Source organism: Plecotus auritus (genome assembly GCF_963455305.1).
Source record: "Plecotus auritus genome assembly, chromosome: 2".
NCBI classification, from domain to species: domain Eukaryota; kingdom Metazoa; phylum Chordata; class Mammalia; order Chiroptera; family Vespertilionidae; genus Plecotus; species Plecotus auritus.
The window spans coordinates 183,106,485-183,130,083 of NC_137771.1; the positions used below are offsets into that span (position 1 = coordinate 183,106,485).

Sequence of the window (23,599 nt, forward strand, 5' to 3'; positions counted from 1 at the left end):
ACTTGTGTTATAATGGGGGAAACACAGTCAACCCCAACAAGTAAGCATGAACCCAGCTGACACCCAGAGACACAGGTACAACCCAAGTGATCCAGACCTCGAGGAAGGTTCCCTTCCTGCCCCTCTAGGAAGCTGGAGGTGTGGGCTGGCCTCTAAATCTTCTCTTTGTTCTTCAGATTCTAATATACAGAATGTGGATAATGCTGCCAAAGCCGATGAGGCCTGTGCTCCTGATACGGGTAAGTCTTTGAAATACAAGATTTGGGGAGGATTGGGGAAGACCTCATTCCTGAGGCAGACTGGGGAAACCTAACCAGCAGTTCTGTCTCCATGTAATTGTATGCTCCTGAGCAGATCCTGTCTGCCTCCATCTCTGGGGCCCCTGCCATGCAAATGTACTGGGACTCTGCAGCTGGGTGACAGTTCTTGGGCTAAAGTACAGATGACTCTACCAGTAGGTGGCTGGAGGGGGGGCGAGCAAGGTAAGAGTTTGCTTTGGTTGAATTCCAACAGCATTCATAAATGCAGGTTTGCATAAGATGGGAGGAGGAGCAAGGGCAGCCGGCTAACATTGTCTTGAAGGTCTATTTGCCAGGCACTTCGTTTATTTAGCCTTCACAGTCATACCACCTTCCACGTTAAGGAACTGAGGCTTTAGCAGTTTATAAGCCACTCTATAACCTGCAGAGCTAGGATTCAATCCAGAAGTGTCCAACTCCTAAATTCCTGCTCTTTCCTACAACATCTCTGTGCCACAGTTTCCCCATCTGTAACATGAGTTGATAATGTGTTCATATGGAGGTTGAGTTTTATATATAAAGTGCTTAACACAGCACCTGAATCATAGTGAATGTTCAATAAATATCAGCAATTATTATTCAGGCCACCTCTCTAGAATTGCATTTTTAATTGATTTTTTAAATTACAATTGACATACAATATCATATTACTTTCAGGTGAGTATACTTTACTCTTAACTCATCATGGTCTGCCAAGATCTCCTTCAATCTGCATCTTCAGTTGCCAAGCATATCCATTGGGCATCTTATTCCCATGGAAGGGCTCTCAGGGGCTCTCTTCCTCCCAGCTTCTCTTGAGGCATTAAATACAAAGAGTCAGAGAGTCAGGCCTAATTTTCTACAGGCCTATTATTGTCTGGAAAATATTGATGAGTTCCAACTCTTGGGATGTGCCCAGGGAATACAGAATACAGTTTTATTGTATCTTTCACATCTATATATATAAAAGCCTAAGCGACCGCCCAACTGTCAGACACTCAATGCAGGAGCTGCCGAGCTGCGGTGCCTTGGCAGCTGCAGTTCTCGGGTGACGCACCTGGAACTAGAGAGGAGGGAGCCCAATTCCAGGGTGTGTCACCCAAGAACTGCCCTCTCACAATCCGGGATCCCTAGAGGGATGTCGGAGAGCTGGTTTTGGCTCGATCCCCACAGGCCAGGCCAGTCGTGGGTAAACTACGGCCCGCGGGCCGGATCCGGCCCGTTCGGCTGTTCTATCCAGCCCGCGGAGCCGAAAGAGCGGAGGGTTCTCTTGCTCTCCCCTCCGCTCTTTACTTTGAATTTATATTAGTTCACACAAACACTCCATCCATGCTTTTGTTCCAGCCCTCCGGTCCAGTTTAAGAACCCATTGTGGCCCTCGAGTCAAAAAGTTTGCCCACCCCTGGGCCAGGCCAACAGACCCCACTGGTGCATGAATCCTTGCACCGGGCCTCTAGTATATATAAAGCATGATAGATATGAAATAATACAACTGAATGAGAACTAATTGTAACAGGGACCTAGGATCTGAAAATTTCTTAGAGTAGTTTGGCTCTTTTCCCCTGTCATAGTAAAAAGGGTAACTAGAAAGAGCATTAAGTTTTCAATATTTAACTGAAAGACTGGTGAGATCAGAAATTTGCTGTGGATGGAAAGCAGAACATGGCTGGGAATGGAAATTCCAGGTTACTCATGGAGCTCCAGCAAGCAAGGACTCAGAGCATTGGCACCTTCCTGAGGCTTTCAGGGATAAAGGCAGGGCAAGACTCTACAAGGTATGGGCTCACTCATCCCCCTGCTAGCATCCCACCCAACCATGTTCTACATTGCCCCTTGGGTAAATGGAGTTAAATAACAAATAAGCCTCAAATCTTATGTGGAATAGAAGAGGCATATTCTGACACAAATCATTCTCCTGGTAGGAAAGAAAAGATAAAACTGGAAGCTTTGAGATTCTAAACTCTCAGCAAGAAAATCAACTATGAAAAGAATTTGCCCCCCCCCCCAATTTTTTACCCAGAGAAGTTATATTTCATTCCCTGAACTACCAAATTGTCTGGGAATGATTTGTCTTATGACCAAAGTTTCGGAGGTACCAAGAATAGATTTATTGGGGATGCTGTCATGTGACATTTTGAGAAAAGATAATTGATTATGATAATGAAAGTTGGCTGACTTATTTGACCACCATGCATATTGACGATATCTATATCATTCTGGGTCTGAGAGCAACTTCCAGAGTCCCTCCTAGAGAAGCAATTTGTGATGCATCGTTTTGCTTGTGTACGGGGAACATCAGTCTCCTGTGGTCAAATCATGAAAGGGCTGGCTGCTGGCCCAGGGAGGTGTATAACTTTTTATTTTTAATCTTCTTTCATGATTCAAGATTTAAAGTAGAAAATCCTTTTCCTGTTAGGCCACCTTTCATGGATGACTTCATTAGATGTACTTGTTCATTATAAAAAAGAGCATAGGGCCAGGCAGACAGCACAGAGAGGGCCTGTCCTAGAAAGGAAGAGCCAAGTTCTGGAATCACCTAAGTTCAGGCTATTGGTTGAACATTCCAACCTTTTTCCTGTTGCCCATGCAGAACCCAGAGTAGGAAACTAAATTCTTATTTGATATGGCCTTTTTGTGTTTTCTGTGAGTGGCATCCTCTTACTGGACATTCAGAGATAATTTTTAGTGTGCATGTATATAGGGAGAAGAGAGACAACCCTCAAAGTGCCTCAAAAAAGCATAATTCACATAATGAAATATAGGTGCTTCATTTTCTGTAGTAAGAACCTTATATTTCTGATCCAGAGAACAGAATGTGGAAGGGACAGTTTTTCTACCTATGAAAAGGAACATTTCAGAGGAAAAATGTACTTTATTCCTGTGGTAGAAGAAGCCATTTTCTTCATATTCTTAATTCAACTGATTAGGTTTGCAATTAGTCAAAATTCTTCCTAGTTTCTAGAAATTAGTTGATGTGTCAAGCCCATGTTTTTCTTTTGACTAATCAGCTTTTAATTTATCATTAAGTGCATTTCAGATGACAATTGTGAAAAGGTGTATTGGTAAATGATCAATTATTTGGATTTTGTAATCTGAGCCAAAGTTACCTTTATAAATTGAATGTGTTCCTCCAAAAAATAGATTAAATGATATTGATCTGTTGGTTATTGATATTACTAAAAATTACTATCATATTTTCTTTTTTAAATTCTTTTTTTAATCTTTATTTTTGAGATTATAACAGATAATAATTTTTTCTCCCCATAGCTCCCCTCCACCTGGTTTCTGCCCCACCTCAGGCCTTCACCACCCTATTGTCTGTGTCCATAGGTAATGTATACATGCATATGAGATCTTTGTTTAATCTCTTCCTGTCCCTCCATCCCGCCCATTCCCTCTGAGAATCATCAGTCTGTTCCATTTTCATGCCTCTGATTCTATTCACCAGTTTATTCTGTTCATTAGATTTCTTATTCGTTTGATTTTTATATTCAATTGTTGATAGATATGTATTTGTTGCCATTTTGTTGTTCATATTTTTTATCTTTTTTTTCTTCTTCCTTTTGTTAAAGAATACACTTCAGCATTTCATATAATACTGGTTTGGTGGTGATGAACTCCTTTAGCCTTTTCTTGTCTGTGAAGCTCCTTATCTGACCTTCAATTCTGAATGATAGCTTTGCTGGGTAGAGTAATCTTGGTTGTAGGTCCTGCTATTCATCACTTTGAATATTTCTTGCCACTCCCTCCTGGCCTGCATAGTTTCTGTTGAGAAATCAGCTGACAGTCATATGGGCACTCCCTTGTAGGTAACTTACTGCTTTTCTCTTGCTGCTTTTAAGGTTCTCTCTTTGTCTTTAGCCCTTGGCATTTTAATGATGATATGTCTTGGTGTTGGTCCTCTTTGGGTTTCTCTTGTTTGGGGTTCTCTGTGCTGTCTGGATTTGTAAATCTATTTCTTTCACCAGGTAGGGGAAGTTTTCAGTCATTATTTCTTCAAATAGGTTTTCAATATCTTCCTCTGGCACCCCCATAATTCGGATGTTGACGTGCTTAAAGTTGTCCCAGAAGCTCCTTACACTACCTTTATATTTTTGGATTCTTTTTTCTTTTTGCTCTTCTGGTTGGGTATTTTTTGCTTCCTCATATTTCAAATAGTTGATTTGATTCTCAGGATCCTCTAGTCTACTGTTACATCCCTGTATATTATTCTTTATTTCAGTCAGTGTATGCTTAATTTCTGACTGGTCCTTTTCCATTATTTCTTTGGCATTCTCACTAAGGTCCTTGAAAGTCTCACTAAGTCCCTTGGAGGTTTCTAGAAGATTCTTGAGTAACCTTATAACCGTGGTTTTGAATTCTATATCCAGTAGTTTGCTTTCTTTCATTCTTTCATTTGTGACATGTTTCTTTGTTTCTGTATTTTGGCTGCTTCCCTGTGTTTGTTTCTATGTATTGGGTAGAGCTTCTAAGTCTCCTTGAGTTGATAGAGTGGCCTTGTGTAGTAGGTGTCCTATAGGGCCCAGTGGCTCAGCCTCCCCAATAACCTGAAGTGGACACGCTAAGTGCATCCCTTTGTGGGCTGTGTGCACGGACTTGTTGTAGTTGAGCCTTGATTGCTGTTGGTGTCACTGGGAGGAATGGACCTCCAGGTCAATTGGCTGTGGGGACCAGCTGAGACTACAGTGGGAGAGCTGTTGTGCAGGAGACACCTTTATGGGGCAGGACTTGCTTCATTGGGGCTTTGGTACTCACTGAGTCTTCCCCTTCAGTGTGCAGTTTATGGATGTATAGAGTTGTAATCTGGTATGGTGTGACAATAAACTGCTCTTGGGTCTCCAGGGAGGTATAAAGTCAGCCACTATCTGGGGCCACCCAGCAGGAGCTACAGAAAAATCTTCAGATTCTTTTTCTTTGTATTGGGTTTGAAAGTGCCCAGATGTGAAGCAAGGCAGGCTGGTGCTGGTGCTGGGTCTTGGGCCTTTTATTGATAGGTTTGGGGCTCCCTAACCCAGTTGCAGCTTGTTTGACAGGTTTTAACCTAAGCAAGGACAGGCCATTCATATGCAAAAGCCGCTGCATGCAGCTTGGGTGGGGTTGTGAATTGGATGTGGTGGAGTCTTAGGGTATCACCTGGGTGGAGCAAACAGAAATGGTTGCCAGTCAGTCCTGCAACTGGGAAGGTCCCCAGCTTAGGAACAATGACCGCTGCGAGTGCCTCTGTTTGGGAGAAAGCTGCCCCCAGAGTTCCTGTCCCGATGCCAGACAATCCAGTTTCTCCTCATATATGTCTGTGTCTCCTAAAGCCTTGCCTTGCACTGGAGCTCAGAGGAAGTGGGAGCTTGTAAGTTGTGTGCTGGCCTTTTAGAGGAACAGCTGGGTCTCCAGCAGCTTCTGGGTCACTGAGCCCCAACCCCCACTGGTTTTTACAGAACTGCCCATAGGGACTTCTTTTCCCAGCTCTGGGACTCTGGGCTAGGGGTCTGGTGTGGGGCTGGGACCCCTTGCACTTCCGGGCAGCCTCTGCAGAGATGATCTCCCTCCCAATTAAAAAAGTGGCCTCCTACCAGTCTCATTGTGCTTTCTTCTTTACTTCTCTAGTTGTTGGACTTCCATTCAGCCAGCTTTCCAGTGCTTCTGGATGATGGTTGTTCTGTATTTTAGTTGTAATTTTGATGTGGTTGTGGGAGGCAGTGAGCATAGGTGTTTACCTACGCTGCCATCTTCTTTCCCCATTCTACTATCATCTTTTCTGAAAATTCACAGAGTATAGGTGAATTTCTTACAAAGATATAGACACTTCAAAGAGTCAGAATGAGGTCCATTCTGAGTATAAACTCCACAAACTGGATTTCTGGGACCACTGATCTATAACAATAAAAGTGTAATATGCAAATCGACTGAACGGCCAAACAGCAGAACAACTGTTCGGATGACCATGCTATGACATGTACTGGTGCCAGGCCAGCCAACGCAGGTGCAATGTGATTGATCAGGGGCCCCCGCCATTGCCCCACAATCACCGCACAGAGGGAGGCCTAGGCCACCGGCCAGCAGGGTGATCAGTCAGGGGGGCTCCACAATTGCCCCAAAGAGGGAGGCCCAGGCCACCCTCTGCAGGGCAATTGATTCGGGGGCGGGGGGAGGAGGGGGCCTCCAAGATTGATTACCCTGAAGAGGGAGACCCTGGTCACTGGCCAGCAGGGAGATTGAACAGGGGCGGAAGGGGTGCTCCAAGATCACCCCAAAGAGGGAGACCCAAGCCACCCTCTACAGGGTGATTGATGGGGGGGCTCTGCGATCAATCACCCCAAAGAGGGAGGCCCAGGCTACCTGGCCAGTGGTGCTGTGGCAGGTGGCGGGGCCTCTCTCTGCAAGACCATCAATCGTGGGGCTCCTGGACTGCAAGAGGGCACGGGCCGGGCTGAGGGACCCCTCCCGAGTGCATGAATTTCATGCACCAGGCCTGTAGTTTGATTATATTTATGTAACCAATGCTTTTGAAGATACTTATATAAACTTCTTGCCTCTGACATGAAAAGGATTTAATATTTACTAAACATTAGGAGTCCTCGAATGCTTTTCTCTTGCCTATTACAGAATCAGAGATCACCGAGAAGCAAGTGCCAGCTAAAGACCAAGGGGCTGCAACCTCTCTGGGAAATCCTGTTGCTCCATCTTTAGGCTCTCAACCCCCGACAGTGTACCTGAAAGATGTTGTGTGTTACCTGTCCCTGCTGGAGACAGGGAGGCCTCAGGATAAGCTAGAGTGTAAGTATTCACCCTGTCAAGGGCTTTCAGCTTTTTCCTAGGAGAAGGTTGAGTGTCCTACGCATGATTGTAAACGTGCTGGAGATTTTTCTGGGACCCCAGTTAGGGGTCCTGCCTCCTTAGGAGAGGTTTTACTGCCCTGTCATCAGCAGTGATGTGAACATTTCCTAGAATCCACGCTGGGGCACAGGACCAGGTGTATAGAGAGTAGGAAGTGCATTTGAGACCTTGGTTTTGAGGACCGGGATTTGGAAAGGAAAGGGGTCTCCACAAGGGAGACTCCCCTCCTTTGCTGGCAGGACTCCCCAAGAGCCTATAACCAGGAAGCTGCCGCCTCCTCTTAGTAGATTTTTCAAGAGAAGATATTTAGTATCTGTCATCCTTCCCCTATTCTGTGCCCAAGCAACTCTATAACTATGAGAAATGTTGTTGTTCTTTTTTCTTTGAGATCTAATCAGCTTCCATCTTGTTAAAGCTTATTTACATTTTCACCCACCCTACCCCAAGTTTTTTGGCCTCTAGAGAAAGAGGTCTAGTTAATTAAGGAAGTTGAGCTGGGTTTCACACTACTACTAAAGTTGGTTTCAAAGATGTTCAAGAGGAAAATAATAGCTGGTGACAGAAAGGAAATCCAGAGTGGCTGACAGTCTTGCAGATGACTCACTCCAGGGGTGGTCTCACTGGCCTCTGAGAGCCTCCAGGAAAACTTTTTAAAACAGGTAGTGATAGGAACTTGTTTAAAAATATATTATAGTGTTTTGGTTTCTCTTAGGACCTTAACAGACATAAGGGGAAAACATACACATTATAGCAAAGTAAAAATTCCAGCAATTAGCTCTAGCCAGTGTGGCACCAGCCCATGTACCAAAGGGTCACAGGTTCAATTCCCGGTCAGGGCACATACGTAGGTTGCAGGTTTGATCCCGGGTCTGGGCACATATGGGGGCAACTGATCCATGTTTCTCTCTCACATGAGTGTTTCTCTCTTTCTCTCTCCCTCACCCTTCCTCCCTCTCTAAAAATCAATGAAAAAGCATATCCTTCTGTGAGGGTTAAAAAAAATCCAGCAATTAACAAGACTAGTCAACAAACTTAAACATTAGCAAGGAAAAATCTGACAAAGGTTAAACCTTGCCAAGAACAAAATGAAAGTTTGCTCATTAGCTGATCTTAAAATCAACTCCCATAGGTTTGCGGTGTTAACGGTTGCAAGTCTTAAGCATTAATTTAGAAACAAATGTAGCAGCTTTCTCTTTCTTCTGGCTAATGTTAAAAGTGAAATGTCAAATTATTTTCACCATCCAGCAGATTTTGAGTTTCAGGCATTATATTGTTCATAGCTACCAAACAGGATGTGGCAGATGCTTCATATTAGTGGCTCTCAGACTCAGTCTTGTATTTCCAATAAAAAGAAATTGCATATTAAAAAAAAATTATTAGAGAAAATTTCAAACATAGATAAAAGTAGAGAGCACAATGAACTTAAATGTTCCTGTCAGCCACCTTCAACAATTACCAGTTTATTGTCAATTAGGGCTTATTTATACCTCCCATTTATTCCCTCTGTCTCAGATTATTTTGAAACAAATTCCAGACCTCATATAATTTAATCTGTAAATATTTCAGTATGTACCTCTAAAATATGAGTTTTTCTTATATATAACCACAATGTCATTATCACATCTAAAGACAATAATTCCTTACTATTACCAAATATTCAGTCAGTATTCACATTTCCCCAATTATCTTATGTATTTTACCTGAGTCAGGATCTAGGTAAGGTCCATACACTGCCATTGATCACTATGTCTCTTCAATCTCTTTTAATCTTTTGCTTATTTTTTTTCCTTGCACTTTTCTGTTGCAGAAACTTGGTTGTTTGTCCTGTAGACTTTTCTCTCTCTTTTTTTAAATTAAACCAAATCAATTCAAATTCTCCTTTGGCCCTAGCTGGTTTGGCTCAGTGGATAGAGCGTTGGCCTGCAGACTGAAGGGTCCCAGTTTCAATTCGGGTCAAGGTCACATGCCTGGGTTGCAAACTTGATCCCCAGTAGGGGGTGTGCAGGAGGCAGCCAATCAATGATTCTCTCTCATCATTGATGTTTCTATCTCTCTCTCCCTCTCCCTTCTTCTCTAAAATCAATAAAAAAATACTTTGAAAAAATTCTCCCTTGATTTAAATAATTAATAACAAGTTAAGCTTTTCTTTTTAACAACCAAACATGTATCCCACCTATTAATAAAAAGTAATACAGTAAGACCAATAACTCTCATCATTGAACACTTTTTATTTGCTGAGCACTTTAAGTGCATTATCTCACTTTAACCTCTTATTGGCCCTAGAAGGTCTAGATAATTATCCTCATTTTACATGTAAGAAAGCACAGAATGGTTAAATGACTTGTCCAAAGCCAGGCTGCTAGATAGGATGCTTACCCACACTTTCTGCTTCTACTCTTCATGCACAGTAGGACCAGGAGAGCTTCGTGTTAGAGTCACCCTATCCAGGGTCTGGGAGCAACATAGTGGGAGGTCTGTCCTTCTTTACATCATTTAACCATCTGTCTGGCAAGTCAGCCTCATATGCTAAGTGCCTCTGACTGGGACATTCTGAGGAGTCACAAAGAATCCAAAGCCCATGACCCTCCTTTACACAACTTAAACTCCAACCAGGAGTGAACCACTGAACAAACACAAGCTGCAGAGACATTAAAACACGTGGAAGAGAGTGATGACATGAGGGCAACTTAAGGAATGCTGTAACCCTGTGGGAGATCCAGAGTGTCTGTGGGGGGATGAGGTGGGGAGGTCAGGGGTGGCTCACAGAGAAAGCAGGCATGAGGAAGGGTGTTAAAGAATGGGAGGAAAATGAAGACATGTTCAGCTCTGCTCCCCGCCCTGCTTACTTTTGAGACAACAGAGCAGCCGTGGGCAAACTATGGCCCCCGGGCCGGATCCGGCCCGTTTGGCTGTTCTATCCGGCCCGCGGAGCCGAAAGAGTGGAGGGTTCTCTTGCTCTCCCCTCCGCTCCTTCACCAGCAGCAGTGTTAACATGGCAACGTCAGGAAACACGGCCGCAGCTCCTTCTTCTGAGTGGGCGGATTTATATCCGCCCATTCAGTAGAAGGAACAACCTCTCAATCTTCCAGAGGCTCCTTGTAATGCCCGCGGAGGCGTCCCCCGACATCACCCTGGGAATGCGTAGACATGTTATCGTGGTGATGTAGGGAGACACGCCTCTGGAGAGCACAGTATCAGAGCATTAGCTAAAAAGGAGACCAACAACACTGTTCCCACTGAAGTTGATGTTTTAAAGACCAAAAACCTTTCAACCCAGTCTACATTGCCATCTACATCTACGTCCCGGGCATAATTTGGAAGTTGCACTAAAGAAAATGTTTAATTTACTGTTTACACATTTTGTTCTTTTCTATTTGTTTTAGTTTTAAATTATTTTATTATATTTAAGTTTAATTTGAAAGGCTTTTGTACCTTTCCTTTGTTAGGCAATTTTATTTTGCCTTTGCCATCTTCAATATAAGGTATGTTATTGTGCTATGATTCCTCCATTTTTTGAAGTTTCAAATTATAATAATTAGTGTTTACATTCTTCTTGTTAAAATGTTTGAAATGAATAAAACTATTGAAATAAAAAAAAAAGACCGTACCCTTTTATGTAATGATGTTTACTTGGAATTTATATTAGTTCACACAAACACTCCATCCATGCTTTTGTTCCGGCCCTCCGGTCCAGTTTAAGAACCCATTGTGGCCCTCGAATCAAAAAGTTTCCCCACCCCTGCAACAGACACATCTCTGTCTTTTAGATGAATAAAATGTAAGCTGCCAGGTCCCATAAATGAACATTGAGTCCTTTGCTCCAATTTCTCTCCCAGATCTTCCTTATTCTATGTCACTGCTCTACTACTAGAACATGATAAAGTAAGTTTGTGACGGCATGTTGACATGCTATTCTTCTAGACAAAGAAATACAATAGATTCTATAATAGCAAGTGCTTCGTAGCATATGGAAGATTAAATGACCAATAATGATAAAGTGCCTTATACCTATTAAATGCATATATAAATGTTCCTTAATGAAATGAAATAAAAATAAGTAACATCTGTTGAGTGCTTTCTACATTCCAAGCATTGTAGAGTTGGCAAATAATTTATATATTATCCCTCATTTAAAAAAAATCTAGGACAAAGAAACTATTGTAATCTCAATTTTACAGATGAAGAAAATGAGCCTGAATGACTTACTTGACTCCCTAGAGGTGGTAGGGCAGAGCCAAGATTTGAATCTGCCTAACTCCACACCCTTCTGCATGCAATAGGAGCAATGTTCTAACTATACTTCTGGTATCCCAGCCCCACCATCATCTGGGCATTTGCTCTGAGTTGTGTTCCAGTAATGCTGAAAAGTGTGAATGCCCTACAGGGAGTCGCACTCATGACCTGGATCTTGGCTACAGAGTTATTGCTTAGGCAGTTCCAGAAGCCAGGTGGCTTGGTTCTCCTCCCTCTCTCCTCTTCCCTGTAAGGAAATCAGATTCTGTGCCTTTGGAGCGTGGGTAAGCTGGCTGCAACAGCCTTTGCCCTAGTGATAGTCAGAACTGATCTAAAAACTAGCAGCAACAGAGCCTGAGCCAGTCCCTGGTGCCTGGAGGATGCCTCAAGCCTCATCTCTGTGTTTCTTGCAGTCATGTTTCGTCTCTATGATTCGGATGAGAACGGTCTCCTGGATCAAGCGGTAAGCTCTCAAAATATCCTTCCAAGAAAGGCTGGGGGAGAAGCCAACAGGTGGAGGAAGAGTCCGGAACTCTTTATAGGAATTCTGTCTTTATAAGAATAGCTATGTCTCAATATGGGCTGCAGAATGAGTAGAATCCCCACCTTCTATTTCCAAAGAGCCAGCCAGTAGGAGAGTGAACTCCAACTTGCTTTTTCATTCCAGAAGCCCAGGATTATAAAATCTTAGAATGGGGAGGTGCTTTCATATCTTATCTAGTTTAATTCCCTAATGGGTCAGAACTTCTCCCTGCAATTTCCTGCTGGAGTCCAGGAGCTGAGGGGAGGAGGTAGGAAAGGCAGCAAGACCAGGGCAAGAGGGCAGGGGGAAGCAGGTAAATGCTGGTGCGCTTCTGCATCACCGTCACCTTTCTTTCATTCCCCGGACTCTAGGAGTCTCATTCTGTCTGCTCAGAGCACATGATCCTATTTCAATGTACCTGAGAAAGCCTGAGGTCCGTCTCCCCCACTCCCCTGCCCAATTCCCTCAGGAATAGACAGGGATAGGTCAGTGATCATGAAGTGAGAGGAAGGATAGAAAAGGAAGAAGGCAGAGAGGGGAGATGGCAAATAGAGTCAGGCAGGCCTTGTCTTCATGACTGGCAATGTGAAAGGTGGAACTCCTTCACAGAAAGGCTCTGAGGTTGAGGGGCATAGGGCTGAGTCAGAACAGAGGGAAGAAGAAAGGGAACAAGTTCACTAGTTGGCTAGTGACTAGACCAACTAAGTCATTCCAATTTCCTCCAAACTCCAGGGTGTCTTTGTGGGAGCCCTATGGCCACATTGCAATGCTGTGGTTTATGTCATGTGAGGGAACATGCATGTATTAACTATCTACTATGTGCCAGGCACTGTTCTAAATACTGGGTATATATCAGTGAGCCAACTGACAAAAAAACCCCCACAAACCTATGCCCTTATGAAGCTTTCATTTTAGTGCAAACTCACGCACTGAAAAACATAGTAAAAAGTGTGCTAGGAGAAAAATAAAGAGAAAAAGTGTTGGAGGGAGCTGCTGTTTTAGCTGGATGAGCTAAGGAAGGTCTCCCTGAGGAGGGGACATCTGAACAGAGACTTGAAGGAGGTGATGGACTATAAGTCCTGGGAACAACTAAGTCTAGAGGAAGTGACTTCCAGGAGAGGGAACAGAGAGTGCAAAAATCCTGAGGAGTGCCTGGAATGTTAGCAGATTAAGTAAGAGCCCAGAGTGACTGTAGCAGGTTGAATGAACAGATGAGGTCAGAGTGAGTAAGCAATAAGAGATGAGATCAGAAAAGAAATGGGATAGGGGTAGAGGAATTTTGCAAAGCATTATGAAGCCTTTTAGGTGATTGAAAGGGTTTACTTTTAACTCTGGATAAATGGAGAACCATTGGATATTTTGCACAGAGGAGTGACGTGGTTGACTTGGGTTATAACAGGATCACTCTAGTTCCTGGGTTGTCTAGACTATAGGGGAACAAGTGGGGATACCAGGTTGGAGGTTATTGAAATCAGCAAGACAAGAAAGGATGGTAACTTGCACCAGGGTAGAAGCATTGCAGGTAGTAAGAAGTGGTTAGATTTCAGATATATTTGGAGAATAACATCAGTGGACTGAAGCAGTCTCCAAAGAGTTACCTGTTTCAACTTCCCACTTAGAATCCCTGACAGCTGGACGCCCACCCTCATTGTGATCATTCCCAGTACTGGAGAGTTCAACCACTGCCTTAACACAGCCACTCCACCACCGAGGGTGACTCAGTGAGGGCTTCCTTCCTACACAAAAGGCACCTCTGGTCTGCCGGGGAAACTTTCACCATGAAACCTGCTTCTGTTTCCCCTCTCCCTTTCCCAACCCAGCAGTGAAGCCAAAATAAGCCAGCCCTCAACAAATCCCTCCCGATACCCATTGGCTTGCTTCTGGCCTCTGTAGCTGACCAGGACAGCTAATCAGTGGATATTGATTCTATACAATCAGCCTTCAAGTATTTGAAGGTACTATCACATCTGTAAAATGTCCCCCAAACTCAGATTTCCCCATCCTCATACTTTCTCAGAGGCAGGCTTAAACATCCACTCTGGTCAAACTCTGGTTTGCCAATGCCATTTTTAAAACATGGCATAGAACCAACTCCCTCCCCCCCGCCCCCCATGACTCATTAATCATTCACAGGTGGTCTAACCAGGGTAAACATCAGACGAGCCAGTTCTTCCTGGAAATGCCCACCCATTGACACAGCTCAAGGCTGAGTCTAATTCTCATTCCTGAGTCACATTGTTTACTGGTTAAATTTTAGTCCCAACTAGATTCACAAGCTCTTTTCCATGGAAACTTCTGTAGAACCCTGTCCTCACCTTTCTGCCTACTTCCTCCGCCCCCAATCTACCACCTCATCTGCAGTTTTGCAATGAATTATTTTTTTTAATTTGAATGAAATACAATTTTTAAAATTCCTGTTGCTTTTTTGCTTGCTTGGTTTGAGCCAGCATTCTACCTGGTGGAGGTAACACTTGTGAACCTTGCTTCAGTTCACCAATGTCTCCCCACATTGATCTCACCATTAACATGTTAGATTGTGCCCAAGAGATGCAAATGCCTCCTTGGTCTAGCATATTTCAGTGGGACTCTGGGTGCCCTGATTCCTTAGCATACAACAATTATGTGAGGTTTTAGATAGAGCCTGGCCTAAGTAGCAAGTGAAAAGCTCACTCACCAGCCCATTAACCCCTCATGAATTTCCTGTCCACAGAGTCCTGGGTTCAGGGCTGGACGTGACACAAAGGAAATAAAGGAGATGCCAAAAGGATCTAAGTCATAGTATCTGAACTAAGGTCCACACAGAGGCCCTACATCCACCTGACACTGACCTTTGAGGGATATAGGTGGATCCCAAGTCAGTAAAGCTGTGGGAATGAGGAGTGACTAAAGAGCGGGGAGAGAACTGCTTTGGTCTATAAGCATGTGAGAGAGTTGAGATCACAAAGAAGGAGAAAACAGGAGTGCTTCCTATGATCTCTAAGTCAAAGCCCAGACTAGGGGAAGAAAGGTGAGTCCAGATGGGTCCAAGGAGGTCGGTGTCCAGGAGGTCGGTGTCCAGGGAGCTTTCAGTATACTTCTGGCTTAGCCGTCTTCTGTGCTTCTTGTGAGCATCTACTCTCCACTGAGCTTTGTGGTCAAGACAGAATAAAGAGCAGAAACAAGTAGTGAGCTCCCTGTGAAATGCCAGGATATTATATCAGCTGCTTCCCATGTTCTGACCTGCCCACCTTCCCACAGGTTTTGATATTAGCCTTGCTCTTAAAAACACACCTTCAGTTGGTTTCTCGCCTTGATGTTTTCTAGGAGATGGATCGTATTGTCAACCAGATGCTGCACATTGCTCAGTATCTTGAGTGGGATCCCACGGAGCTAAGGCCTGTGAGTTTCTGGAAATATGGGGTGACTTCCAAGAGAAAAGCTGGATACTCTCAGGATAAAAATGGGCAGGATTTCCCAGACTCATCCTGCTACAGGCAGCTTCTCGGGGGTCCTACATCTTGACCTCCCGCTTTGCTGATAGGAAAAACTATAGGCAGCAGGGGAAAATGTAGATATAATTCAAATAATAATTACCTCTGACCTTTTCCCCAGAGCTAAATTTTTATAACAAGAGCTCATAGATCAAAGAATTTAGAGCTTGAATGAATTTCAAAGATTTTCCTTCATCACCAGGTAATACTAATTTTTTATATAAATGTACATTCTATATACCTTTTCTCTACTCCCCATTACAGTGCTGCATACACAGAAATATTATTTCCATTCCACAGATGAGCAAAGCAGAACCCGGAGAGTCGGGGTGGCTGGCTTGCCCAAGGCTGTTCAGTCAGGTCAGGCAGAGCGGGGCTTGGAGCTCTGCTCTCCTCACCCCCATTTGCTCCCTCACTGCTCTACTCACTGTGAATCAGAATGGAAGGGGGCAAAACACAGCCAGACAATGCAGAATAAAAGATAAATAGGAGGGCAGTGGGGGCAGAGAAGTCAAGGATGAAAGTGGACAATTGCTGCTCTGTGGATTCCGCAGATATTGAAGGAGATGTTGCAAGGGATGGACTACGACCGGGACGGCTTTGTGTCTCTACAGGAATGGGTCCACGGAGGGATGACCACCATCCCATTGCTGGTCCTCCTGGGCATGGACGACTCTGTAAGTCAGCAAGCCTGAGTTCAGATCTCTTACCTTTCAGGAACATCAAGCTCTATGTGGAAGTTCATATTTACACATCACCTTGGCTTCTGCCCCAATGGACAAACCATATGCTCTAGGCCAGCCTCAAAGACCTCTCTTTTACCTATTAGTGACTGAAATATATTCATTCATTTGACAGCATGTACTAAATTATTAGTAAATAAAGATATTGTTCTGAGCTCTGTGAAGGGACTCAGATATTCACCCACCAGAAGGTTATACTCAACCAATCAAAGGGCAAAAAAATTCAAGGAAGAATTCCATCTTTTCCACAAATTAGGTTGAAAAGTGCTATGAGAGTTGGGGAAGGAGGGAAGAGAAAGAGAAAGGGAAGGAAAAAATACTGATCTATTGTAAGGCAGAGGGTGATCAAAACAACCAGATAAGGTAGGTATTCCACCCCCCCCCCCCAGCTCATTTATACAAATGGAAAGCTGAAATTCTTAGCCTAAGGACAAAGAGAGGAGTCAGAATGTATTTGTACTTGGCTCCAAAGATACTTCACTTTCTAAGGACCCAGGCTTAGGAGTGAGACCTGTGGGAAGAAATATCAGAGGATGTTTGCCCTGGTCCTGAAGGATGTGTGGGATTTTGATATCCTGTTGTTGAGATAATGGTCAGTGGAAAGACCTAGGAGGATGTTTGACCTGTTTCCCAAGGATGGATATGATTTGGTGGTAGAAGATGATAGAAGAGGGTTTGTGGCCAAGAAAATAGCTTGATCAAAGACCCAAATGAAAGAAAGTTCAAGATGTTTTAGAAAAACCTCCCAGCTATATCAGAGTAGGGGATACATGTAAAGGCTTCATGCAAAATTATTGGTTATATATGCCTGACCTGACCTAGTCAGTCACTGCATTTTCTGCTTATTTACCAACTGAAAGTAACTTTCATGCACAAGCTAAAAGTAAAATTGTGCCTTTGAAGTATTTGCCAGGACAATCACATAGGTTGTGTGATAGCACCGCTTGGAAATTCTGAAGTGTCATACAGAGGAACAGAACAGGAAGCTTTCAGCTGGGTGAGCCTCCAATTGCTGTGGTTGCCTGTAATGTCTCCATCGGACAGTTCTGCAACTCAGGACTGAAGCTGGGCCTTCATTTCCAATACGCAAGAGCTAAGAATCCTGCAGTCATGTCCTGGCATGTGCAGCTCTTTCCAAGGGCCACGCAGAAATTCAGGAACCAGGATCTGCACAACTGTCTTTATATTCCTTAGGTCAGTGGTCGGCAAACTCATTAGTCAACAGAGCCAAATATCAACAGTACAACAATTGAAATTTCTTTTGAGAGACAAATTTTTTAAACTTAAACTTCTTCTAACGCCACTTCCTCAAAATAGACTCGCCCAGGTCGTGGTATTTTGTGGAAGAGCCACACTCAAGGGGCCAAAGAGCCGCATGTGGCTTGCGAGCTGCAGTTTGCCGACCACTGCCTTAGATAGAGCTGGATAAGACCTTGGTGATCCTTGATCTGTCCCCTTCACTTTGCAAACCGAGGGCCTAAGAACACACAGCTAGTTACTACCAGGGGCCATCCTCCATATTCAGGAACAGCAGACCTCTCGTCCAAGGATCCCTTACCAAGAACGTATTAAGTGCAAGAACCTATGTGAGCTAGGACCCAAGAGGAGGGGCACTCAGATAAGTAAGATAAACTTCCTGCTGTCAATACTCAAGATCATACCTGAGTCAGAATGGAAGTTCTGCTTAGGTGCTGTTCCAACATACCTGTGTGTTGGTTTATTGGGTGTTAACATAACATTGTTTTTTCACTAAATATGGAAATAGACATGGGGCATTTTAATCATAAGAAACCAACATCTCTTTTTGATTTCCTATTTTGGGCTTGCTGACTCCAAAGTGCCACCAGCTCTTCACATGGAGAGGACCCACTGTTTTATGGCTTGAGGAGGGAGAGACAGACCATTTTCCCTACTGTCTCTTCCCAAAGCCAAGTCAGCTTTATAGAAAACCAACTGTATATCAAGAAAGTGGCAAACAAAGAACAAATGTAAATTTAGCTTTTATTAATCAAAAGTGTTATGCACTTATTTTTAAATACACACTAAATTGTACTTTTCTACATTTAATATTAGGGGTTCAGGAAAGCATTCCTAAATGTCTTAAAAGTCACATTGCTTATTTGGCTTTTTCAAAACCCACATAAGGCCCCTGATAAGTCTGGGGATCTCTGAATGCAGTATGTGCAAAGCAGTCTGTCTCCCCGTGAAATTGCAGCAGCGGCAATAAGCCTGGCATGCAAGAGGAACGTTACTCCCACATCCTGCAGCCGCCACTGTGCAGAAATGAAAGAGCCACATGATGGCGCTGTAGCCCAAGCGGAAATGTTACTTTGTTCTAAGCCATGGTCCCTTTGCTTCTTACTGCAAATCTACGAAAACAGTACCTTATTTAGCTAATAAAGGTATTTCCAAGATAAAAATGATAGTCCTTTGGGTCTGCTAAGCTGTAGTTTCCTTTCATAAAGAAAAATCCTGGTATGTGGAGAAAGGGGACAGGGGAGAGGGGAAGGAGGAAAGAAGGAGGACAGGCTCTGATGCCAGTAAGAGCCCCAATTTGACTACTGATTCAGTCACTTATTATTTGTGTCGTCTTGGGATATGTATGTAACTTCTCTGAGTCTCCATTTCATCATTTCCAGAACAGGCATAAACCTACCTCCTTACACATAAGAAAACACTTTGCTTATCTTTGTGTCCCTTACTGTCCAGCACAGAGTAGGAACTTGATAAGTTTTAATTATCAGACACTGGATTAGAAGCTTTACTTATAGAAACCATTAGATATAAAGGCTGTAATTCTATAGAGTCTGGTCTTGGAAGAAGCAGGGTGTTGAGGTGATGAGAAGAAATGAGCTTCACTGGCCCCAGGGGGAGACCCGCACTTGGAAACCCATACAGGCTCTTCTAGAGACCGTTAGCAGAAGACTTGGCATAGAAATGGATCTGATTGCCGTGACCAGTGCAAACCAGAGGGGCCCAAAAGTAAGAGCTGGGTTTGAGTCCGGCATGCTGGATTCTGTGTACCTGACAGTCAGTTCTCACCACCTTCCTAGGGTGCTTTTTACTACCCTACACACCACCCTAAGAATGGTGCTCTTTTGATGGAGCCTATAAAAAAGGTTCGGGGACAGCAGGCGTGGAGGGATGTCCCTGCAGCCACAGCCTCCAACAACAGGGGCTAGAAGGTAGGGACTTTGGTGTCCAGGGAAGGTGTGTGATTGTGCGGTGCGTGGCTTATCTAGCAGGTAAGGATGAATTCGCTTCTGAGCCAAGTCTGACTGTCTCTTAACTATTTTATCTGTGTCCAGAAAGTTGATGAGAGGATGCATTGTTTTTACTAAACTGTAAAAACAGGGGTTTTTTTCTGATTATAAAACTAGTACTTGCCAATTATAGAAAGTTTGGAAAATACAAAAGAAAATAAAAATTAGAGAATAAAATGAATTCATAGTGCTTCCAGCTATAACGAACCTGTTAACGGTTTGGTGACATTTTTTCCCACCAGAGATCTTACTATATAAAACTGAGATTATAATAGGTCTTCAAATTTACATTCTGCTTTTTTCACTTAGTGCTGTGTCATGAGCACATTCCCATGCCATCAGACATTCTTATAAATATCATTTTGATGGCCACTTAACCTTTAATCACATGTCTCTACCACAACTAACTTTTTGGTAACTTTGATACCTTTAGGATATTTCCAGTTTTGCATTATTTTATTTTATTAAATATATTTTATTGATTTTTTACAGAGAGGAAGGGAGAGGGATATAGAGTTAGAAGCATCGATGAGAGAGAAACATTGATCAGCTGCCTCCTGCACACCCCCTACTGCCTGCAACCAAGGTACATGCCGTTGACCAGAATCGAACCTGGGACCCTTCAGTCCGCAGGCCGACGCTCTATCCCCTGAGCCAAACCGGTTAGGGCAGTTTTGCATTATTTTAAATAAATAATGCTGAGTTAAACATCTGACAGAGCACAAAAATGCTCATCTTTCCTTAAAAAATGATTTTTAGGAATAAATCCAAGAAAGAAAATTTGTAATTCAATGTTTATAAACATTTAAAGGATCACAGAGAGATGGATAGGTAGATAGATGATAGATAGATGATAGATAGATAGATAGATAGATAGATAGTTTGTTTGGACTTACACTTCCACCAGCCAAGTAAAAGAGGGCTTGTGTTATCCCACACACACATACTCCTGCTCAGATATTCTTAATTTTTAATGCTTGCTAATTTTAGAAAACACACACAGACAAGAACTTTGTTTTTATTTCCATTTTTAAGAGTCTTAATGTCAGTAAAATAAATGTATATCTTGTCTTTCAAATATGAGAAGAGAGTTTTTTGAGAAGTAAGAAGATATAACAGGAGGCAGGCCCAGGCTTCTGCTAGCTTAGGGCTGCCTGCTCTGAGTACCATTCCCTCTCTATCCCCACAGGGCTCCAAGGGGGATGGCAGGCACGCCTGGACCATGAAGCATTTCAAGAAACCAACCTACTGCAACTTCTGCCACGTCATGCTGATGGGTGTGAGGAAGCAAGGCCTGTGTTGCACGTGTGAGTAAACGTCCTTCAGACCCCCTTCCCCAGGAACTGTCTTGCTCTGCACATGGTTGAGACATTCCAGAAAAAGTCTATGTATTTCTGCTTCCTAGCTAAAGGGACCTCCCATTTTGTTCCACAGCAGGGAATGAAGCAAGACCTCCATGTCCTATTTTTGTTCTACCCAAGTGTCCCATTGTTGGAGTCCCATCACGGGCCACAGGTCCCCCTGCCCCACGAAAAGAAAAGTGTTTAAGGCTCACATATAATTAAAAAGCATCTCATACTAATTTCATTTGGGTTTTTCTGGTGAATATTTTGGGTAGTCAGAAGAACCTGGGTGTGTTTTTTTATTAATAAGCAACATAAAAATGTATTTGTAAATGCAGTGGAAATGAAAACTATCTATTTGTTTCACTTTATAATCCATTTAGTAAAGTCAAATGGGAGAAGATAAAAAACTAGGGAAGAGAAAAAGTAGGAAGGGAGACTGGGAAGGAGACAGAAGAAAGAGATGGAGGGAAGGAAGACAGAGGAGTGATGTTAGTTAGAAAGGGGGTGATTCAGGGAGCAGGAGATGGGAGGGGCTGCCCTGAGAAGGCTTTGTGGGTCAGAGTATGTGGGTGCAGAGTTCTGCAAATCACCTCACAATGCAGACAGGTCTGAACCCACTAGAGACTGGGGAGCTGCTACTGCAGGCAGGGCCCTTGGGTGCGGTCCAGGTCATCGGAGCAGTTCTTCTAAACATGTACACGTGAGCTAGGCAGCAGGTGACCTCGGCCACAAAAGTCATCTTGACAGAGTTGGGGCCAATGTCCACGAAAAGCATCAGCAGGTGTAAGAAGGGGTCTGCCAGTGTTTTCAGCACCCATTCAAATCCAGCTCTCCCCACTTCTGAGAGACCCTATCTCATTCCAATCAGGTTCCAAGTCTGTGGGCCCCTGCTGATTGCACAGCAATCAGTTTAGTAACAGCAGTAATCTATATAATAAAAGCCTAATATGCAAATTGACCAAATGGCAGAATGACCGGTTGCTATGACACACACTGACCACCAGGGGGCGGACGCTCAATGCAGGAGCTGCCCCCAGTCCACAGGCCCCAGGCCAGTCAAGGCGGGTGCCAGCAGAACCCCCATGGCCCCACTGGTTGCCCCGCAGGCCAGCCCCAATCACTGGCCAGGCCTAAGGACCCTACCCATGCACAAATTTTGTGCATTGGGCCTCTAGTCCTATATAATAAAGCGGTAATATGCAAATTGACCATCACTCCAACACACAAGATGGCTGCCCCCATGTGGTCAAAGATGGCTGCCCCCATGTGGACACAAGATGGCCTCCACTAAGATGGCCGGCAGGGGAGGGTAGTTGGGAGGGACCAGGCCTGCAGGGGAGGACAGTTGGGGGCAATCAGGCCTGCAGGGGAGGGCAGTTGGGGGGACCAGGCCTGCAGGGGAGGACAGTTGGGAGGAACCAGGCCTGCAGGGGAGGGCAGTTGGGAAGGACAAGGCCTGCAGGGGAGTGCAGTTGGGGGACCAGACCTGCAGGGGAGGGCAGTTAGGGGTGACTGGACCAGCAGGGGAAGGCAGTTGGGGGCAACCAGGCCTGCAGGGGAGGGTAGTTAAGGGTGACCAGGCCAGCAGGGGAGGGCAGTTAGGGGCAATCGGATCGGCAGGGGAGCAGTTAGGCATCGGTCAGGCTGGCAGGGGAGTGGTTAGGGGGTGATCAGGCTGGCAGTCAAAAACGGTTAGGGGCAATCAGGCAGGCAGAGAGGCAAGCGGTTGGGAGCCAGCAGTCCTGGATTGTGAGAGAGATGTCCAACTGCCCATTTAGGCCTGATCCCACCCACCGGGATCAGGCCTAAACGGGCAGTCAGACATCCCTCAAGGGGTCCCAGATTGGAGAGGGTGCAGGCTGGGCTGAGGGACACACACACACCCCCTCCGTGCATGAATTTCATGCACCAGACCTCTAGTGGTGATAATAATTTGTGGAATAGCTATTCTGACCCAGACACATGGTGCTTTATACAAAGTATCTCATTTAATGAGATAGGTCCAGAGACATAGAAGCATGGAACAAACTGTGGAATCTCAGAGGGAAGGCAGAGGTGGGTGGGTGGGTTGGTGCAAAGAGATAAAGAACTATATGCATATATGCATAGCTCATGGATACAGACAATAGGGTGGTGAAGGCCTGGGATGAGGGGTGGGGACTGGCTAGATGGGGTCAATGGGGGGAAAGGGGGACATATGTAATTCCCTCAACAATAAAGATTTAATTTTAAGAAATGATTTTTAAAAACCACAAAGTATCTCATTTAATGCTGCAAAAGTCTTGTAAAGAGAAAGAGAGGCAATTTTATTCCCATTTTGTAGAAAACCCTGAATTTCAGAGATGTGTAAAACTTACCCAAGGTCATGAGGGTCGTTACAAATGGCAGAGCCAGAGTTCAGGGCCACCTATTCCAGTTAGGAAGACCCCTGGCCTTCTGCCCACCCACAGCATCCCTGACACACAATACTGTGGCACTGGCATAACCAGGAGGATGACTCCTCCCCCACCCTTAAGTGGAAAACGCTTTTCCACGCTATCTTTTCTCCCCGAATTCACTGCCCAAGTGTGGCAGGGTGGAGAGTGCAGGAGCATGTCTGGGAGATAACCATGGACTCCCTTCTCAAAGAACAACTGGAGACTGCTTTGAATTTCCCTTAGGCCAGGCCAGCTCCATATGTCCCCTGCCCCTGACTGGTCACCTAGTCAGACACAGGCCTCATCTGGAGTGGAGGGGAGGGGGCCTGGCTGGACCTTTCCTACATGGTCACTCACGAGTACTTTCCTTACTTTTTTTTTCCAGACTGTAAATATACCGTCCACGAACGCTGTGTATCCAAAAACATTCCTGGGTGTGTCAAAACGTACTCAAGAACCAAAAGGGGCAGCGAGGTTGGTGACACCTATTGCCTT

At 44.3% G+C, this 23,599-nt stretch overlaps 1 protein-coding gene across 11 annotated transcripts in view; it reads left to right on the forward strand.

Annotated features, from left to right (window-relative positions):
- DGKG (diacylglycerol kinase gamma) overlaps window positions 1-23,599 on the forward strand; it is a 206,378-nt gene that overhangs the window by 68,021 nt on the left and 114,758 nt on the right. For 2 of the 11 annotated variants that reach the window (XM_080655804.1, XM_080655809.1), the window contains exons 5-12: window positions 177-239; window positions 3,546-3,608; window positions 6,879-7,049; window positions 11,756-11,805; window positions 15,169-15,243; window positions 15,890-16,012; window positions 20,531-20,648; window positions 23,490-23,578. In XM_080655804.1, coding sequence (XP_080511930.1) covers window positions 177-239; window positions 3,546-3,608; window positions 6,879-7,049; window positions 11,756-11,805; window positions 15,169-15,243; window positions 15,890-16,012; window positions 20,531-20,648; window positions 23,490-23,578 — 752 coding nt within the window. The remainder of the gene's footprint in view (window positions 1-176; window positions 240-3,545; window positions 3,609-6,878; window positions 7,050-11,755; window positions 11,806-15,168; window positions 15,244-15,889; window positions 16,013-20,530; window positions 20,649-23,489; window positions 23,579-23,599) is intronic. The other 9 variants (XM_080655807.1, XM_080655811.1, XM_080655810.1 and 6 more) reach the window with 6 other exon arrangements.